Consider the following 12,768-nt stretch of genomic DNA (forward strand, 5'->3'; position numbering starts at 1 on the left):
AGTAGACATCTGCATCCTACCTTTGACCACCACAATAGCTTGTTCCTTCTTAAGTTTCATGTGCCTGTGGCTGCCACTCGATCATCCTAAGGTTTCATCCTGTATTCCCTGGTTTGAGTCTTACCTCACACAGTCCCTCTTGGCCTGGCTAGTGATCCGCTGGTGTCATTTTCTAACACTCACAGAGAGAAAAAAGACATAGCACTCAATGTTCTATTTTTTTAATAATGTAAGAGAAGAAAAGAACATCAAACTTGATGTAGTATTTTTAATCTTTTGGTGCTTTATTGGTCTCCTGGACAGGAAGAGAAAAATAACAATTCTTTTTTTTATTTATTTTTTTTTTATTGTTGGTCGTTCAAAACATTACATAGTTCTTAATATATCATATCTTAACTATGCTTTAAAGCAGCTTCCTCACAAGATGAAAAGGGGATGATGGAAGATGCTATTTATTTATTATTTTTATTTATTTATTTTTTTGCCAAGTTCGGTATTAAACTGTGCTGTTAAAATTTTCCATCTTATTGTGTTGGTGGAAATCAAATGTCCCCTCCTATCTTTCAAAGCCAAGTAAGCTAGTGAAAATGAAAATCATTAGAATATGGGACATTTCCTTTAATTTTACTGTAGATATTACAAGTGCCTTCCTTGTGGAAAATAAGAGAAATTACTTTTGGGGAGAGTAATGAGATGTAGTTCACTGTTGAAGACTGGGAACAGGTGTGTGCAGTGAACGTAGTTATTCATTTCCAGCCTGCAGCTAAAATTATGGTTAAATATTAAAGAAAATACAAGGAAGCATTATATGTTGGCCAGAAACTTCGTAGTTTCAAAAGATATTCTGCTTCACAACGAAGCATACCAAAGAAGTATCTAGACTTGGTTTTTGAAGTCCATTTATCTTTCATCCTTCTTGAATCATACCATTTCGCTCACAAATAGGTCTGAGCTCTGTTCCCTTAACATCAGGTTCCATGTGCTGTTCTGGTGAGTTTTACAAATTCAGACTGCTCTTGAACTTTCAGTTTTTTACTTACAAAATGCGCCTCCTTAATCCTAAGGTGTACTGGGGAGGATAGGTCTGAACCAGGAAAATTCATCATCATCACTTCAATCTCATGTCCTGTTCATTCTGAATAAGTAATGTCACTGTTCTTTTGGAAAGCTCCATGTGGATTGTGTATTAAAATGGTGAATATGATATAGCAGTAATGTCATAAATCTTAGCAACTTTATGTTAATATGCCATAATAGGCTTCCCAGAGTAAGCCCACTAGATTGGAAATACTTTGGAGAAAAGGTGTGTCTACTTAGATTTGTACTCTAAGCACTGCCCAAGGTGACCCTTCACCTAGTAGAGCAGGAAGGTCAGGCCAGTTTTGCAAACGTTCTTAATATTTAGAATGTAGATGATATTTAGGATATATCTACAATATATTTAGAATATAAATATAAGATATTCGGTATTTCTTGTTGAAATCTGTATAAGTGCATATTTTCTGCATTTGATTGGAACTTATCGTGGGGATAGATAATGAAAATAGCCCATTAATCTAGTCCTTAGATATGACAAGTTTTTCTTTTTTGGGGGGGGGGTATTTTGTAGGTAGTCATAAGACAGACTAATGAATGCAATGAAGAAATAGAAAATTTGAAACGAATCTTAAATAATTATTCAACGGAGTTCTCCCTTGAACATATGTCACCAGACCAAGCTGTTGACTTTCCAGAAGTACAGGTATGTTTCTTTCATTCATTTATTCATCCATTCATTCAATAGTAATAAGTAGTGTTTAAGCCCTTGGTATTTAGTGCCTACAGCATTATGTCTGACTTCTTTTTTCCAATTAAAGCTATTTATTGTGTGCCTTTACTTTCCATTCCTGTTTCATAAAATAGAGGATTGTATAATGTCATTATTGAAGCATGATAAAATCGTAGGCTGGGCAGTTCTAGCTCCAGAAACTGGACTGGGGCTTCCACATCTCTTCCTTAATGGGGAGCTTTTCAAGTGCTCACAGCCTCAACATGGTATATTTTGATCTGCATTTGCTCTGATCCCAAAGAGACTCGTGTGGCATTGATTATTTGGACAACCTGGCTCTCTGACTAATTTTTTGGGGTGGTAGTTAGGCAGTGTGGGCAGGCTGGGCTTTAGAAGTAATAAAACTCCGGACACCATTATAATGAAGGATTTCATATGCCAGGCTGTATTTCCATTTGCCATAATTAATAATGTCCAGAGCACCCAGTTACAGTGGTTTGCCTGTCAATCCTCCACTGTTTCAGTCTTGATTTTTAAGTCAGTACTTCTGTATTTAAAAACATGATTATATACCAAGGATTCTAGAGGTGGTAGGTAGTTCAGCTAGAGAGCTGTGTTTTTTGTCCTGTGATCCAGTTGATGCAGGCAGGTAGTTAATGTGACACTACAAAGCAAGATTATACCATTTACTAGGTGTGAGACAGAAGCAAGTTACTTAACATGTAAGGTAAAGTACAGAGAGGTTCAAGGTGACATAGTCATTAAGGGGTGGAACCAATTACACAGACTTAGTGTTAAAGATTCAATACTGTGAAAATGTCAAGTTCTGTGTTCATGAGAAAATTTGAGGACTACAAAGAGCTTTTGTTTGTATATCTGAGGACATAGGGATTGAAACTCAGAAAAGTAAAAATATTTGTTTAGTTTATTTTAAAATAGCAATCATAAACACATGTTAATAGAAATAACATTTTTATGAATATAATTATGTCACTCAAAACACTATGAAAAGAGTGACTCTTTTACATTTTTGTAAATTTCTTTAATGTCTGGCTTAATAGAAGACAGATTCTCATCTACTTCTGCATTCTATTTTGTCAATTTTTTTTTAATAGTACAGGGGTTTGAACTCAGGGGCACTCTCTCACTGAGCTACATCCCCAGCCCTTTTTTTGTATTTTATTTAGAGACAGGGTCTCACTGAGTTGCTTTAGTACCTTGCTAAGTTGCTGAGGCTGGGTCTGAACTCATGATCCTACTGCCTCAGCCTCCTGAGCTGCTGGGATTACAGGTGTGTGCCACCGTACCCGGCTATTTTATTGATTTTGTTCAAAGTATATAAAGACAATCCAACCTCTCAAAGACAGTGTACTCTGAAAAGGGAGCAATAACAGCCCTTTTGAATAACTGTGGATATTCTTTGAAAGTGCATTAAACCCAACAAATGAAAGTCACTCATAGGCTAGTTATAAATGGGATCTGTAGCCACATTAATGAACTTTCTATATTTTTACATTAAAATCTATTGTTTTTTCTTATACTTTGAATGGATCTTCTACTGTGTGTAACTTTGAAATACCATATTTGATCATTTAGAAAATATTATTTCACTAGATGATGTAAATCTTCCAAATGTTGACAGTATAGCAAATGCTGTACCACCCAGCTGTACCTCCCAGTCTAAAACTAAATTTTGAACACATGAAAGTTTCCTAAAAAGAGCAGTCTACTTTCTGATCAGTACTCATTGTAGGAGCCCAGATCTTCCAAATGTTGGCAGTGATCAATATAAAACACCTATCTTTTCAGAAGAGGCTTTTAAGTATAGCATTTAAGTAAAAGTATAGTTTCTCAGCTATTTTATTTCATGTGACTGGGGCAGGGTGGTAGGTAGTTCAGCTCACAATCAGAACCAAACTTTCATAAAAATCCTTTCCCTCAATCATCATACTTTGGTAGGTAGCAAAAGTACTTTGGACATGCTTCCTATTTTGTTACCAGAATATTAAAGGTATCTATCTTTATCAAGCATGATCTAAAATGAGACTGGCACTTTTCTTTTTTTTTTTTCCTATTATAAGTCTACCATAGTGAAGAATTTAATTGATATAGTTGATGTCTGTCTTGATTCATAAAAGGTAACAGTAGTTTTACCCACTGTTGTTTTGGTGCCATCGGAACAAATGTGAACACAGCAAAAAGGCAAGTAATAGCGTTATGGAAATTATCTCCACCTCAGGCACTGTGGTCCCAGAGGTCTGCAGGCGCAACCTGCAACTGGCTACTCAGGGCCCTTTGTGTCTCCACAGTGGGAGAGGTTGAGCACCTCCTGCTCTGTTCCCCAAATGTTATTCTAAAGACTGTCAAAACTTTGGGGGGGGCACTTGACCTTGGAAGCTTAGTGTTTATTGAAAATAGGACACAATCCACTCCCAACCCAGATTTAATTTTGACAGTTATCATTTGCTACTAGCGATAATGGGAACTTTGACTTCAAACAGAATGGGGATATTGATGTAGGAATGTGTGCAATCACACATGAGTCCTGGGGAAGTCCAGCTCTGCTCTGGCACATGCTGCAGCTTTAGAAACATCATCTGCTTCCTCTGGAAGCAGACTCCAGAACTTACTTGTAGGTAGAGACGTGCAACTTTTCCATCTGTAAAAAAATTTAAAAAATTAATAACCATAAATATCTTTAAGACAACGGAGCTAGATAGATAAGTACATGCATAGAAAAAATAAGGGTTTAAGGAAAATATTAGGAACAATTTTATTTTGCATATATTTTTTCTTTTGACAGTGCTGGGTATTGAATTCAGGACCTGGTGCATGCTCTACCACCCAGATATACCTCCTGCTCTAAAATAAATTTTAAACACATGAAAGTTTCCTAAAAAGAACAGGCTACTTTCTGATCAGCACTCATTGCAGGAGTTCAGGCACGGGTTGGATAACTCTTAGGTGCTAAAGAGGAGGTTGTTAGCCTAGACAACATCTGCTATTCCTTCCAAAACTAGGATTCTGTAATTAATTCTATAATTCTCGTAGACAGATAGTATTTGCATATCTACCATATATAAAAAATTATTTGCATAGACCAACACAGATGTTAAAAAGCGACATTATGAAATTTGGACTCATCTCTCCATCATTCCCATAGTAAGTTGTACTGCAAGGTAACTACTATTCCCATTTGATAGTAAGCTTGGATGTGGAAAGAGTAAATGATATAGTAATACTGAAGAAGTTTTCAAAGACAATAATAAAAGAATGAAACTTCTAAGCGTATTTTCACTTAGCCATTCTCAAATGTTAGTCTGCTTAAGAATCTCTAGGGCAGACATGAGAACATATCTCCTAAAAACATGCATCTGTAATACTTTATGTGACAAAATGGGAAGTAGGCAGACAGCCTTTCTGTGTTAAAGTGCAGACCCTGGGTCCTGGCCTTTTGCATTCTGGGTCCACCAGTCCTATTGCTAGCCACTAAGGCAGTGGCTCTCCACCCCAGCTGTTCTGCACAGTCACCCATAGAGCCTATTGCAAGTTTTCATGCTTTGGCTCCACCTCCAGATATTCTGATTTGCAAGGTCTACAGAGGAGCTAAGGTAACCTACCCACATCCTTTGGAAATGCAGCCAGATTGGGAAGGAACTAAACTATACCAGAGAGTGGTTCCTGGCTTTGCCAACCAAACAGCCTAGAACTATTTATCATCTCTTTTATTGAAGGGAGCTGGCTCCTATGCACATCCAAAGACTTCAGACTTCTAAACAATGCAGATATTCTTTCTGTACAGGAAGACATCAAAAGTATGGAACAGCAGATTCTGCATTTAAACCAGAAAAAAGAAGACCTATTGGTGGACTTGAAGGCTGCCGTACTAAACCTTCACCAGCATTTGAAGCAAGAACAGCAAGAAGGAGACGTGCTGTCAGCCAGAGCATTGGAGGACGGTGGAGCGGCTGAGCTGGATGTGTCTGAGTGGAAGGTAGGAACCCCTTTATGTGAATACTGGTCCCACATTCCACAAGAGTGTTAAATGGGTAATATTTTTCACCTGAACAACTTGTTGTATCTCGGTCTATGGCCCATAGTAAAGGAATTTTTTTGAAGTGGAAGTACTTCACTTGAGGTTGTTTACTAATGAACATAAATCCTCAGGGTGTGTTTGTTCTGGGCTCAACCCAGAATTCTTATGTTTGAGTGATTTAAGGATGAGCTTATGAAATTCCACGGGCAGACGGGTAGGGAGCCGTCTTTGAAGTATCATCCTATGGATTAGTCAGCCCATGGCAGACTCAGAAGTGGCCCGGCACCTTCTCTCGGCCCTCTCCAAATCCACATCAGTGAATAACACTCTTCAGTTGTTTGATGAAGGGCCCCAGGAAGCCACGCAAACGAGAGGGAACTGGACTGTGCCAGCCTGTCGGGCTGGATGAGCGGAAAGGTACAGGGCCCAGAGGCTGGGTGGGCGTCGTGGATTAAAGTAAGTAAAAAATTAGCTCCATAAAAATGCAGCCAGGCCAGGATCCTGGCGACGTTGATGTGCAAGCTGACTGCAGGTGTCCTTTTGCTGTGCCCCTTTCAGCTGGACAGACCAGGCTCCATGTCATTCTTGCCAGCTGTCAAGGAAGAGGCAGAGGAAGGCTCCCTGAAGAGTGAAGTAAGGAAAACGATTTTCTCATGAAAGTTTGTTAGAACCAGATCTCTAAAAAGGTGATAGAAAAGATCTTAAAAAAAGAATGTTTATTTCTTTAAAAATATTGATATTGTTAAAGGATGATTGAAGTAGTTCTCCTGTTATTAACGTGAAGTGCACCTCAACCTACTTCACCCTGTACAAGGGAGAGAAATGTAACTCAGACACACTTGTTGGCAGAGGGAGAAGAGGAAGTCCTCTCTCATGTCCTGACTTCTGAATGAATTCTCTGAAGTTTTAAGAGTAGGCTGTTGGGTTGGCATTCCCATGTGATTTTCTACAACTTTATTTTTTTACAACTTTATTTGAGTTATTTTGGGGTCTAAAATAGTGTTGTCGAGGTCATGTGCTATGTTAGTGACGAATACAGCTAATTGTTACTACTTCATTACAACTGGTTAAAAGAGACATTCACACTGGAACTCCTGGACACCAATTTCCATTCCATAATTTAAAAACTAAAGTTATCATGTGCCTTAAGCTAAAAGGTAGAAAATTGCAGCTTCTTACAGTTTCTATGGCTCAGATATGACGACTAGACAGTTTTTAATGCTCGTTTTATAGATTGTATTATTATTATTCCAATTATCAGTCCATTGTCATGCAGAACAGACCTCTTGTCCCACAGTGTCCCTAGGACTCAGTATGGCTGAGAGTTAGGATAAAGAAGAATGTAGGTTTACCATGTCCTCTGACCATCGACAGCTTCACAATCTGATTATGTCCCTTGTGGCAGAGAGAATCATGAAAATAGAAGCAATACCAAGGGCCAAAACAGAGGGGACTTCAGACACTTCAGTATGGTTTAATTTCAGATAGGTATTTACTTTAGGGTACTCTCTCTCTCTCAGGATGTTATGAATGGCTAAATCCATCTAATACATGTATGCATTATCTCATATATCGTTTTCTTTTTGTGGGAGAACACTTAAAATCTCTCTAAGCAGTTTGCAGGTACACACTATATTGTTATTGGCATCTCTTAATCTTCCTGTCTAACTGAAATGTTTCATCCTTTGACCAACATCTCCCCAACCTCCCTCCATGCCCTCCACCCCAATAAACACCATTCTACTCTCTGTTTCTACAAGTTTAACTTTTTTACACTTCACATATAAGCAAGATTCTACAATATTTGTCTTTCTGTGCCTGGCTTATTTACCTCATTTAATAAAATATCCCTTTAGTTCCTCCATGTTGTTACAAATGACAGGATTTGCTTCTCTTTATGGCTGAGTAGTATTCTGTCATTCATATATATATATACATACACACACACACTTAGATACATATTACATATTACATTCTTTATCCATTGGTCCATTGATAGACACTCAGGTTGATTCCACATTTTGGCTATTATGAATAATGCTGTAATAAATACAGAAGTGCAGATATCTCTTCAATGGATTGATTTCACTTCCTTTGGATATATACCCAATAGTAGTATTTCTGGATCATAAGGTGGCTTTCTCATTTAATTTTTTGAGGAACTTGTATACTGTCTTCCCTAATAGCTAATTTACTATCCCTCAACAGTATTTAAGTTTCCTTTCCTCCACATCCTTGCCAACACTTGTTATTTTTCATCATTTTTTTTATAAATGCCATTCTGATAGGTATGAAATGATATCTTCACTGTTTTTATTTATTTATTTAGTGGTGCTGGGGAACAAGCCCAGAGCTTCATTCATGCTCCATAAGAGCTCTACCACTGAACTGCACCCCCGGCCTCTCATTATAGTTTTAGTTTGCATTTCTCTGATAATTAGTGATTTTAAGCATTTTTATACCTATTGGAATGTTATTTTAAACACTGCATTTAAGATTGCATTTACCAAAACAAATTGAGTACCTAAGTATTGTTTCAAAGATCTCCTTTCTGTGACTTGAGCTTACTCTGACTTTAAAAAATATTCTTTAGGCTTCAGGAATTTGCAACCACATTTGAAATATGACTTAGTTAACAAAATAAGTGAATGGAATATAGGAGAAGGTGTGGAATCAAGGCCTACAGTCAAAATGCCCAGCAAATTGAACCTTGCATGAGAGAGACAAGGAGGGTGCTGTCTAGGAGGGTAGGGTGTCACTTCCTTCTGCTAACCAACCGATCACTGTCTTAGAATGAATATAAGAAAGCGGAGCCGTCTTCGAGGTCTTTGCCTTTACTTTGGAAGCATGACCTGGGCTTGGAGGAAGATGGAGAATCCTCCTCCTCAGCAACCATCATTCCGGTAATCTTGGGTATATCATGTTCAGAGGTGGGGTGTGGGGACAGGGAGCTGTTTTTTGCCCCAATTTGTGTTCCCTTTCCCCTCTTCCTTTGTTCTTCTTTCATTCAGCACCTCCACTTTAAAATACAGATGTGTCCCAAATGAGGAATAAAAATAAGGGATAGTAAGTCAAAGAAAAGAAGTTCTTTTTTTTTTTTTAAGAAAAGTTCTTATTTAAAAAAATGCTTAGAACTGTGCTGCATTTTTTGTCACTGTTGACAAATGAATATTGCATGTATTTATAGTGGATAGTAGGATGCTTTGAAATACATATATACCGTGTGGAATGACTAAATTGAGCTAATTAGCATATGCATTGATTTGCATAATTATCATTTTATCATTTGTGTGTGCATTAAGAGCTCTTAAAATCTATTCTTTCTGTATTCTCTAGGTCTATGATACATTGCTATTAACTATAGTCATTTTTTATGGTAATGTCTCTTGAACTTATTCCTCCTACCTAACTGAAAGTTTGGATCCTTTGATCAGTGTCTCCCAGTGCTTCCCCACAGTCCCTGGTAACCACAATTCTACCCTCTGCTTCAAGTTTTTTAGATTCTATTTGTAAATGAAATAATGTGATATTTAGCATTCTGTGTCCAGCTTATTGCATTAACATATTCTTGTTCAGGGCCATCTGTGTCATTGCAAATGGCAGGATTTTTTTTTTTCATTGTTAAGGGTGAATAGTATTCTGTAATATATACAGACCACATATTCTTTATCCATTCATCCATGATGGAGACTGAAGTTGGTTCCTCATTTTGGCTGTTGTGAATGTTTAAAAGCTTCTCACCATTACATCTGCACAAATGGAACGCAACTTAGTAAATACCTGCTAATGTTTTGCATTTCTGTTGTTCACTCAACAGATAGTGAGAGAGTACCTTTTTCTGAGGAAAAAGTCACTTCAAAATTCACCTAAGTCACATTGTTTTGCCAAGGTGTTTATCACTCCTCTCTTTTTTGTGTGTGTGTCAGGGGAGGAGGGAGGAGAGTGAGAGTCTTTCCATAATTTCTTTAAAAAAAAAATAATGTAGGATAAATTAATGCAGTAAGCCTTTTTCTCCTGACAACATTCTGAATCTTCTCTAATCTTTCAAAATAAAAGGCAATATCCTCTCTTTAGAAGACCATCCTCACAGCAGTAATGTCTTTCCTTTGCTTCTGAAGCATGCCTGCTACTGTATCATCGTCACCGTGACCCCCACCTCTTCCTCCCACCTCCTGGCCCTCAGCTCCCACACCAACCCTTCATCAGTCACTGGCACCATGCTCTGCTTACACCTGCATCTTCACTTTCTGCCTCGTGGTGCATTTCTTCCCTCTTAACCCCCTTCCCCCAAACAAACCAATCATCCCAACCTGTCTGTCCCTTGAGTGGCTCTTTGCTTGGCATCCCTGGCCTGCCTTTCCTCCATGCTGCCCGAGGTGTCCTCCCCATTCCTAAGACCCATCTCAACTTCTGCCTCCTCCATGGAACCTCCTGAGATCCTACAGGGGAAATTGCTGGCCCTTTCCCTCTGTTGCCCCTAGCTCTCCTCAGGTGTGGCCTACCACATCCTCAGGCCTATACGTGACCCAGTTCTGTTCTACGAGCAGATGTCCCGTCCATGGCCAACTATGGCACTTGGATTCATGGACTGTTTGAATCCTGCTTCCCACCTCAGTTACTGTGCTTCCTCATTCATGTCCCACTAAATGTTTTTCCTTGGTGCTCCCTGGGTCCCTTTATGCTCTGCCTCTGGCTGTGTGTATGCTGGGATTGACTTCCAGAATGCAACTTTAGCCTTGTGTTAGTCCTAATCCTTATTGATCTTGCCAGAGTCCGACGTTATGGGCCACCTCGTCCTCTTGAAGTGTCCTCCTAATTCTTCACTTCCTGTCTCTTCTACCTGTGAACCCTCTGTCTCCTTCCTTGTCCCTCTCTTCTGTCTGTGACTCGAGGTATTCCCCAGATGTTCCTCCTCTTCTTTCCCTGTGTTTTGTCTCCTGGTGATTTCATCCCCTGTGCTTGGCATCTCTGTGCCGCTGATTCCCACTTTAAGTTGCCCGTCATGGCTTTTATAAGTCTGTTCCACGTGTCTACCCTCCTGATAGACTTCTCATTTTGGACGAATATTCTCAAATCCATTTGACCAAATGGATTTCAAAGTTTGCTCTTCCTCCTAATTTCTCAGTGCCTACTAGTGGCACCCACTGTTTTCCCAGTCCAAGGAGAATAAACTTCATGATCATCTTCATATTCAGTCAGTAGCCAAGCAACACCCACTGAAGCTTCATCTCCCTCTCCTCCTGGTCTTTGTTTTCTCATCCTGTGTGAGGCAATTTTATTTCTCCTTTGGCTGTTGGAATAGCCTCCTAATTGGTTTTACAACCTCCAGTTATTTTATTTTTTTTCTGGTATATCTTACACAACACAGATGGCTTTTTCTAAAACCTGTTGCACTAAATAAATCCCATCTTAATATCCTTCATGGATTCTGATTATCAACTTAGTAAAATGCAAACTTATTGGCATGCCAGGTTTTTCATGATCCTTACCTACCTTTGCAATTTTATCTAAAGTTCTGCCTTTAGTTTTGGTTCAGTTCTTAGTGTCTGATAGCAGTTATCGTGCCCAGTAAAGAGGAGCTAACATTTTGTTAAAAGCTACTAAATACTTTAAATATATCATCTGGTTTAATAATCAAAAGCTTTCATGAAGTGGGTTTTAGTCCCCTTAATCAGTGGTGTAGATTGAATTTATATTGTAAGAATGTTGAGAATCTCCCTTTAGAAGTCTGTTGGGTTTTGTAATTCTTTCATGAATTGCTAGTGCGTAGCATTGCATTTTTTTCTCTGTAGGAGTTGATGTTTAACTTATTGATTTATAAGATTAATATATTAAGAGCATAACATTTTATCCCAGTTAGTTTTTCTCTTTTAACTTAGACTATATTTCTTCTGTGGTGCACATTATGTTATTTTTTTTAATATTGCCTCTACTAACATTCTTTTCCTATGTTGTCAAAGCCCTCCCCCACCTCTACAATTTCTATGGTTTAGCTTTTACATTTCAATATTAGGTACAAATAGAATTCATTGTCAGGAGTGAGACAAAGACTTTTGTTATATTTTTCATAAAATATCTCAATAGTTATTCTTATATCTAATAAGTTCATCTTTTCTCCCATTATTTGAAATGTGGCCCCTATCATAGAACCTCATTTAAACTCTCCGAATGACCTGCTTAAATACTTAATTCTGTGGATCCTTTATGTGCTCATTAAGAAGAGAGTTTTTGAGTATTTAAGTCATATAAATAAAGATAAATCAAAGGAAGCTGATTTTTTTCCCCCCACCAAAACAAACTCTTTTCTAAATGCACCTGAATTCTCTGGACATTTTTGCAAGCAGTCAGTTTGCAAATGAGCAGGCCAGGAAGAGGGGCTACTCTGGCAGCAGGGAAAGACCTTTCCTGGATGTCTGATTCTTTTCTTTGTAGGAGGCAGATGAGAAAATAAGCACCTGTGATAGTTCCATGGTACAAATTCTGGCACCAGACTCACTAAACACTGAGCAAAGCCTAGCATTTTCCCCGAAGCTCAACCAAACAGAAGAGGTAAGTCCCTGTCAGTAACAAGCCAACTGCTTGGCTACCTGAACTGTCGCCAGAGGTGACCAGCTTTCTGGGTTCTGCGATCCTTTGTGTGCCAAGCCAAGTGTTCTTTGTGAACTGTCATGTCTGTATGTGTGCTTTCAAGCTACTGAAATGGAAGATTCTCCATCATTCACATAGAAAATAAGCATGGCATGAAGCAGGGAGACCTTTCTCCACTTGGTCACCCTTTGGGGTGTGAAGTAGTCTCCCCGTTAGTGACTTCTTCCGTCTGTACACACTGCATCTGGGGGCAACGAAAGTGGAGAAGAGCTAAGGTTGACTAACGGCCTACTACATAAAAGGCATTTGTATTAGTTGTCTGTTTAATCTTTGGATTAGATGAAGCGGGTTAATGCCTGCCCACAAGTTTACAAAA

At 38.6% G+C, this 12,768-nt stretch overlaps 1 protein-coding gene across 9 annotated transcripts in view; it reads left to right on the top strand.

Annotated features, from left to right (window-relative positions):
• The window catches only part of Syne2 (spectrin repeat containing nuclear envelope protein 2), a 321,684-nt gene that overhangs the window by 205,603 nt on the left and 103,313 nt on the right, over positions 1 to 12,768 (top strand). For 8 of the 9 annotated variants that reach the window (XM_078050038.1, XM_078050030.1, XM_078050033.1 and 5 more), the window contains 5 exons: positions 1,610 to 1,741; positions 5,571 to 5,762; positions 6,363 to 6,437; positions 8,597 to 8,707; positions 12,237 to 12,353. In XM_078050038.1, the coding sequence (XP_077906164.1) occupies positions 1,610 to 1,741; positions 5,571 to 5,762; positions 6,363 to 6,437; positions 8,597 to 8,707; positions 12,237 to 12,353 (627 nt within the window). The remainder of the gene's footprint in view (positions 1 to 1,609; positions 1,742 to 5,570; positions 5,763 to 6,362; positions 6,438 to 8,596; positions 8,708 to 12,236; positions 12,354 to 12,768) is intronic. The other variant, XM_078050035.1, reaches the window with a different exon arrangement.

This window comes from Ictidomys tridecemlineatus, chromosome 5, assembly GCF_052094955.1.
Source record: "Ictidomys tridecemlineatus isolate mIctTri1 chromosome 5, mIctTri1.hap1, whole genome shotgun sequence".
NCBI classification, from domain to species: Eukaryota; Metazoa; Chordata; class Mammalia; order Rodentia; family Sciuridae; genus Ictidomys; species Ictidomys tridecemlineatus.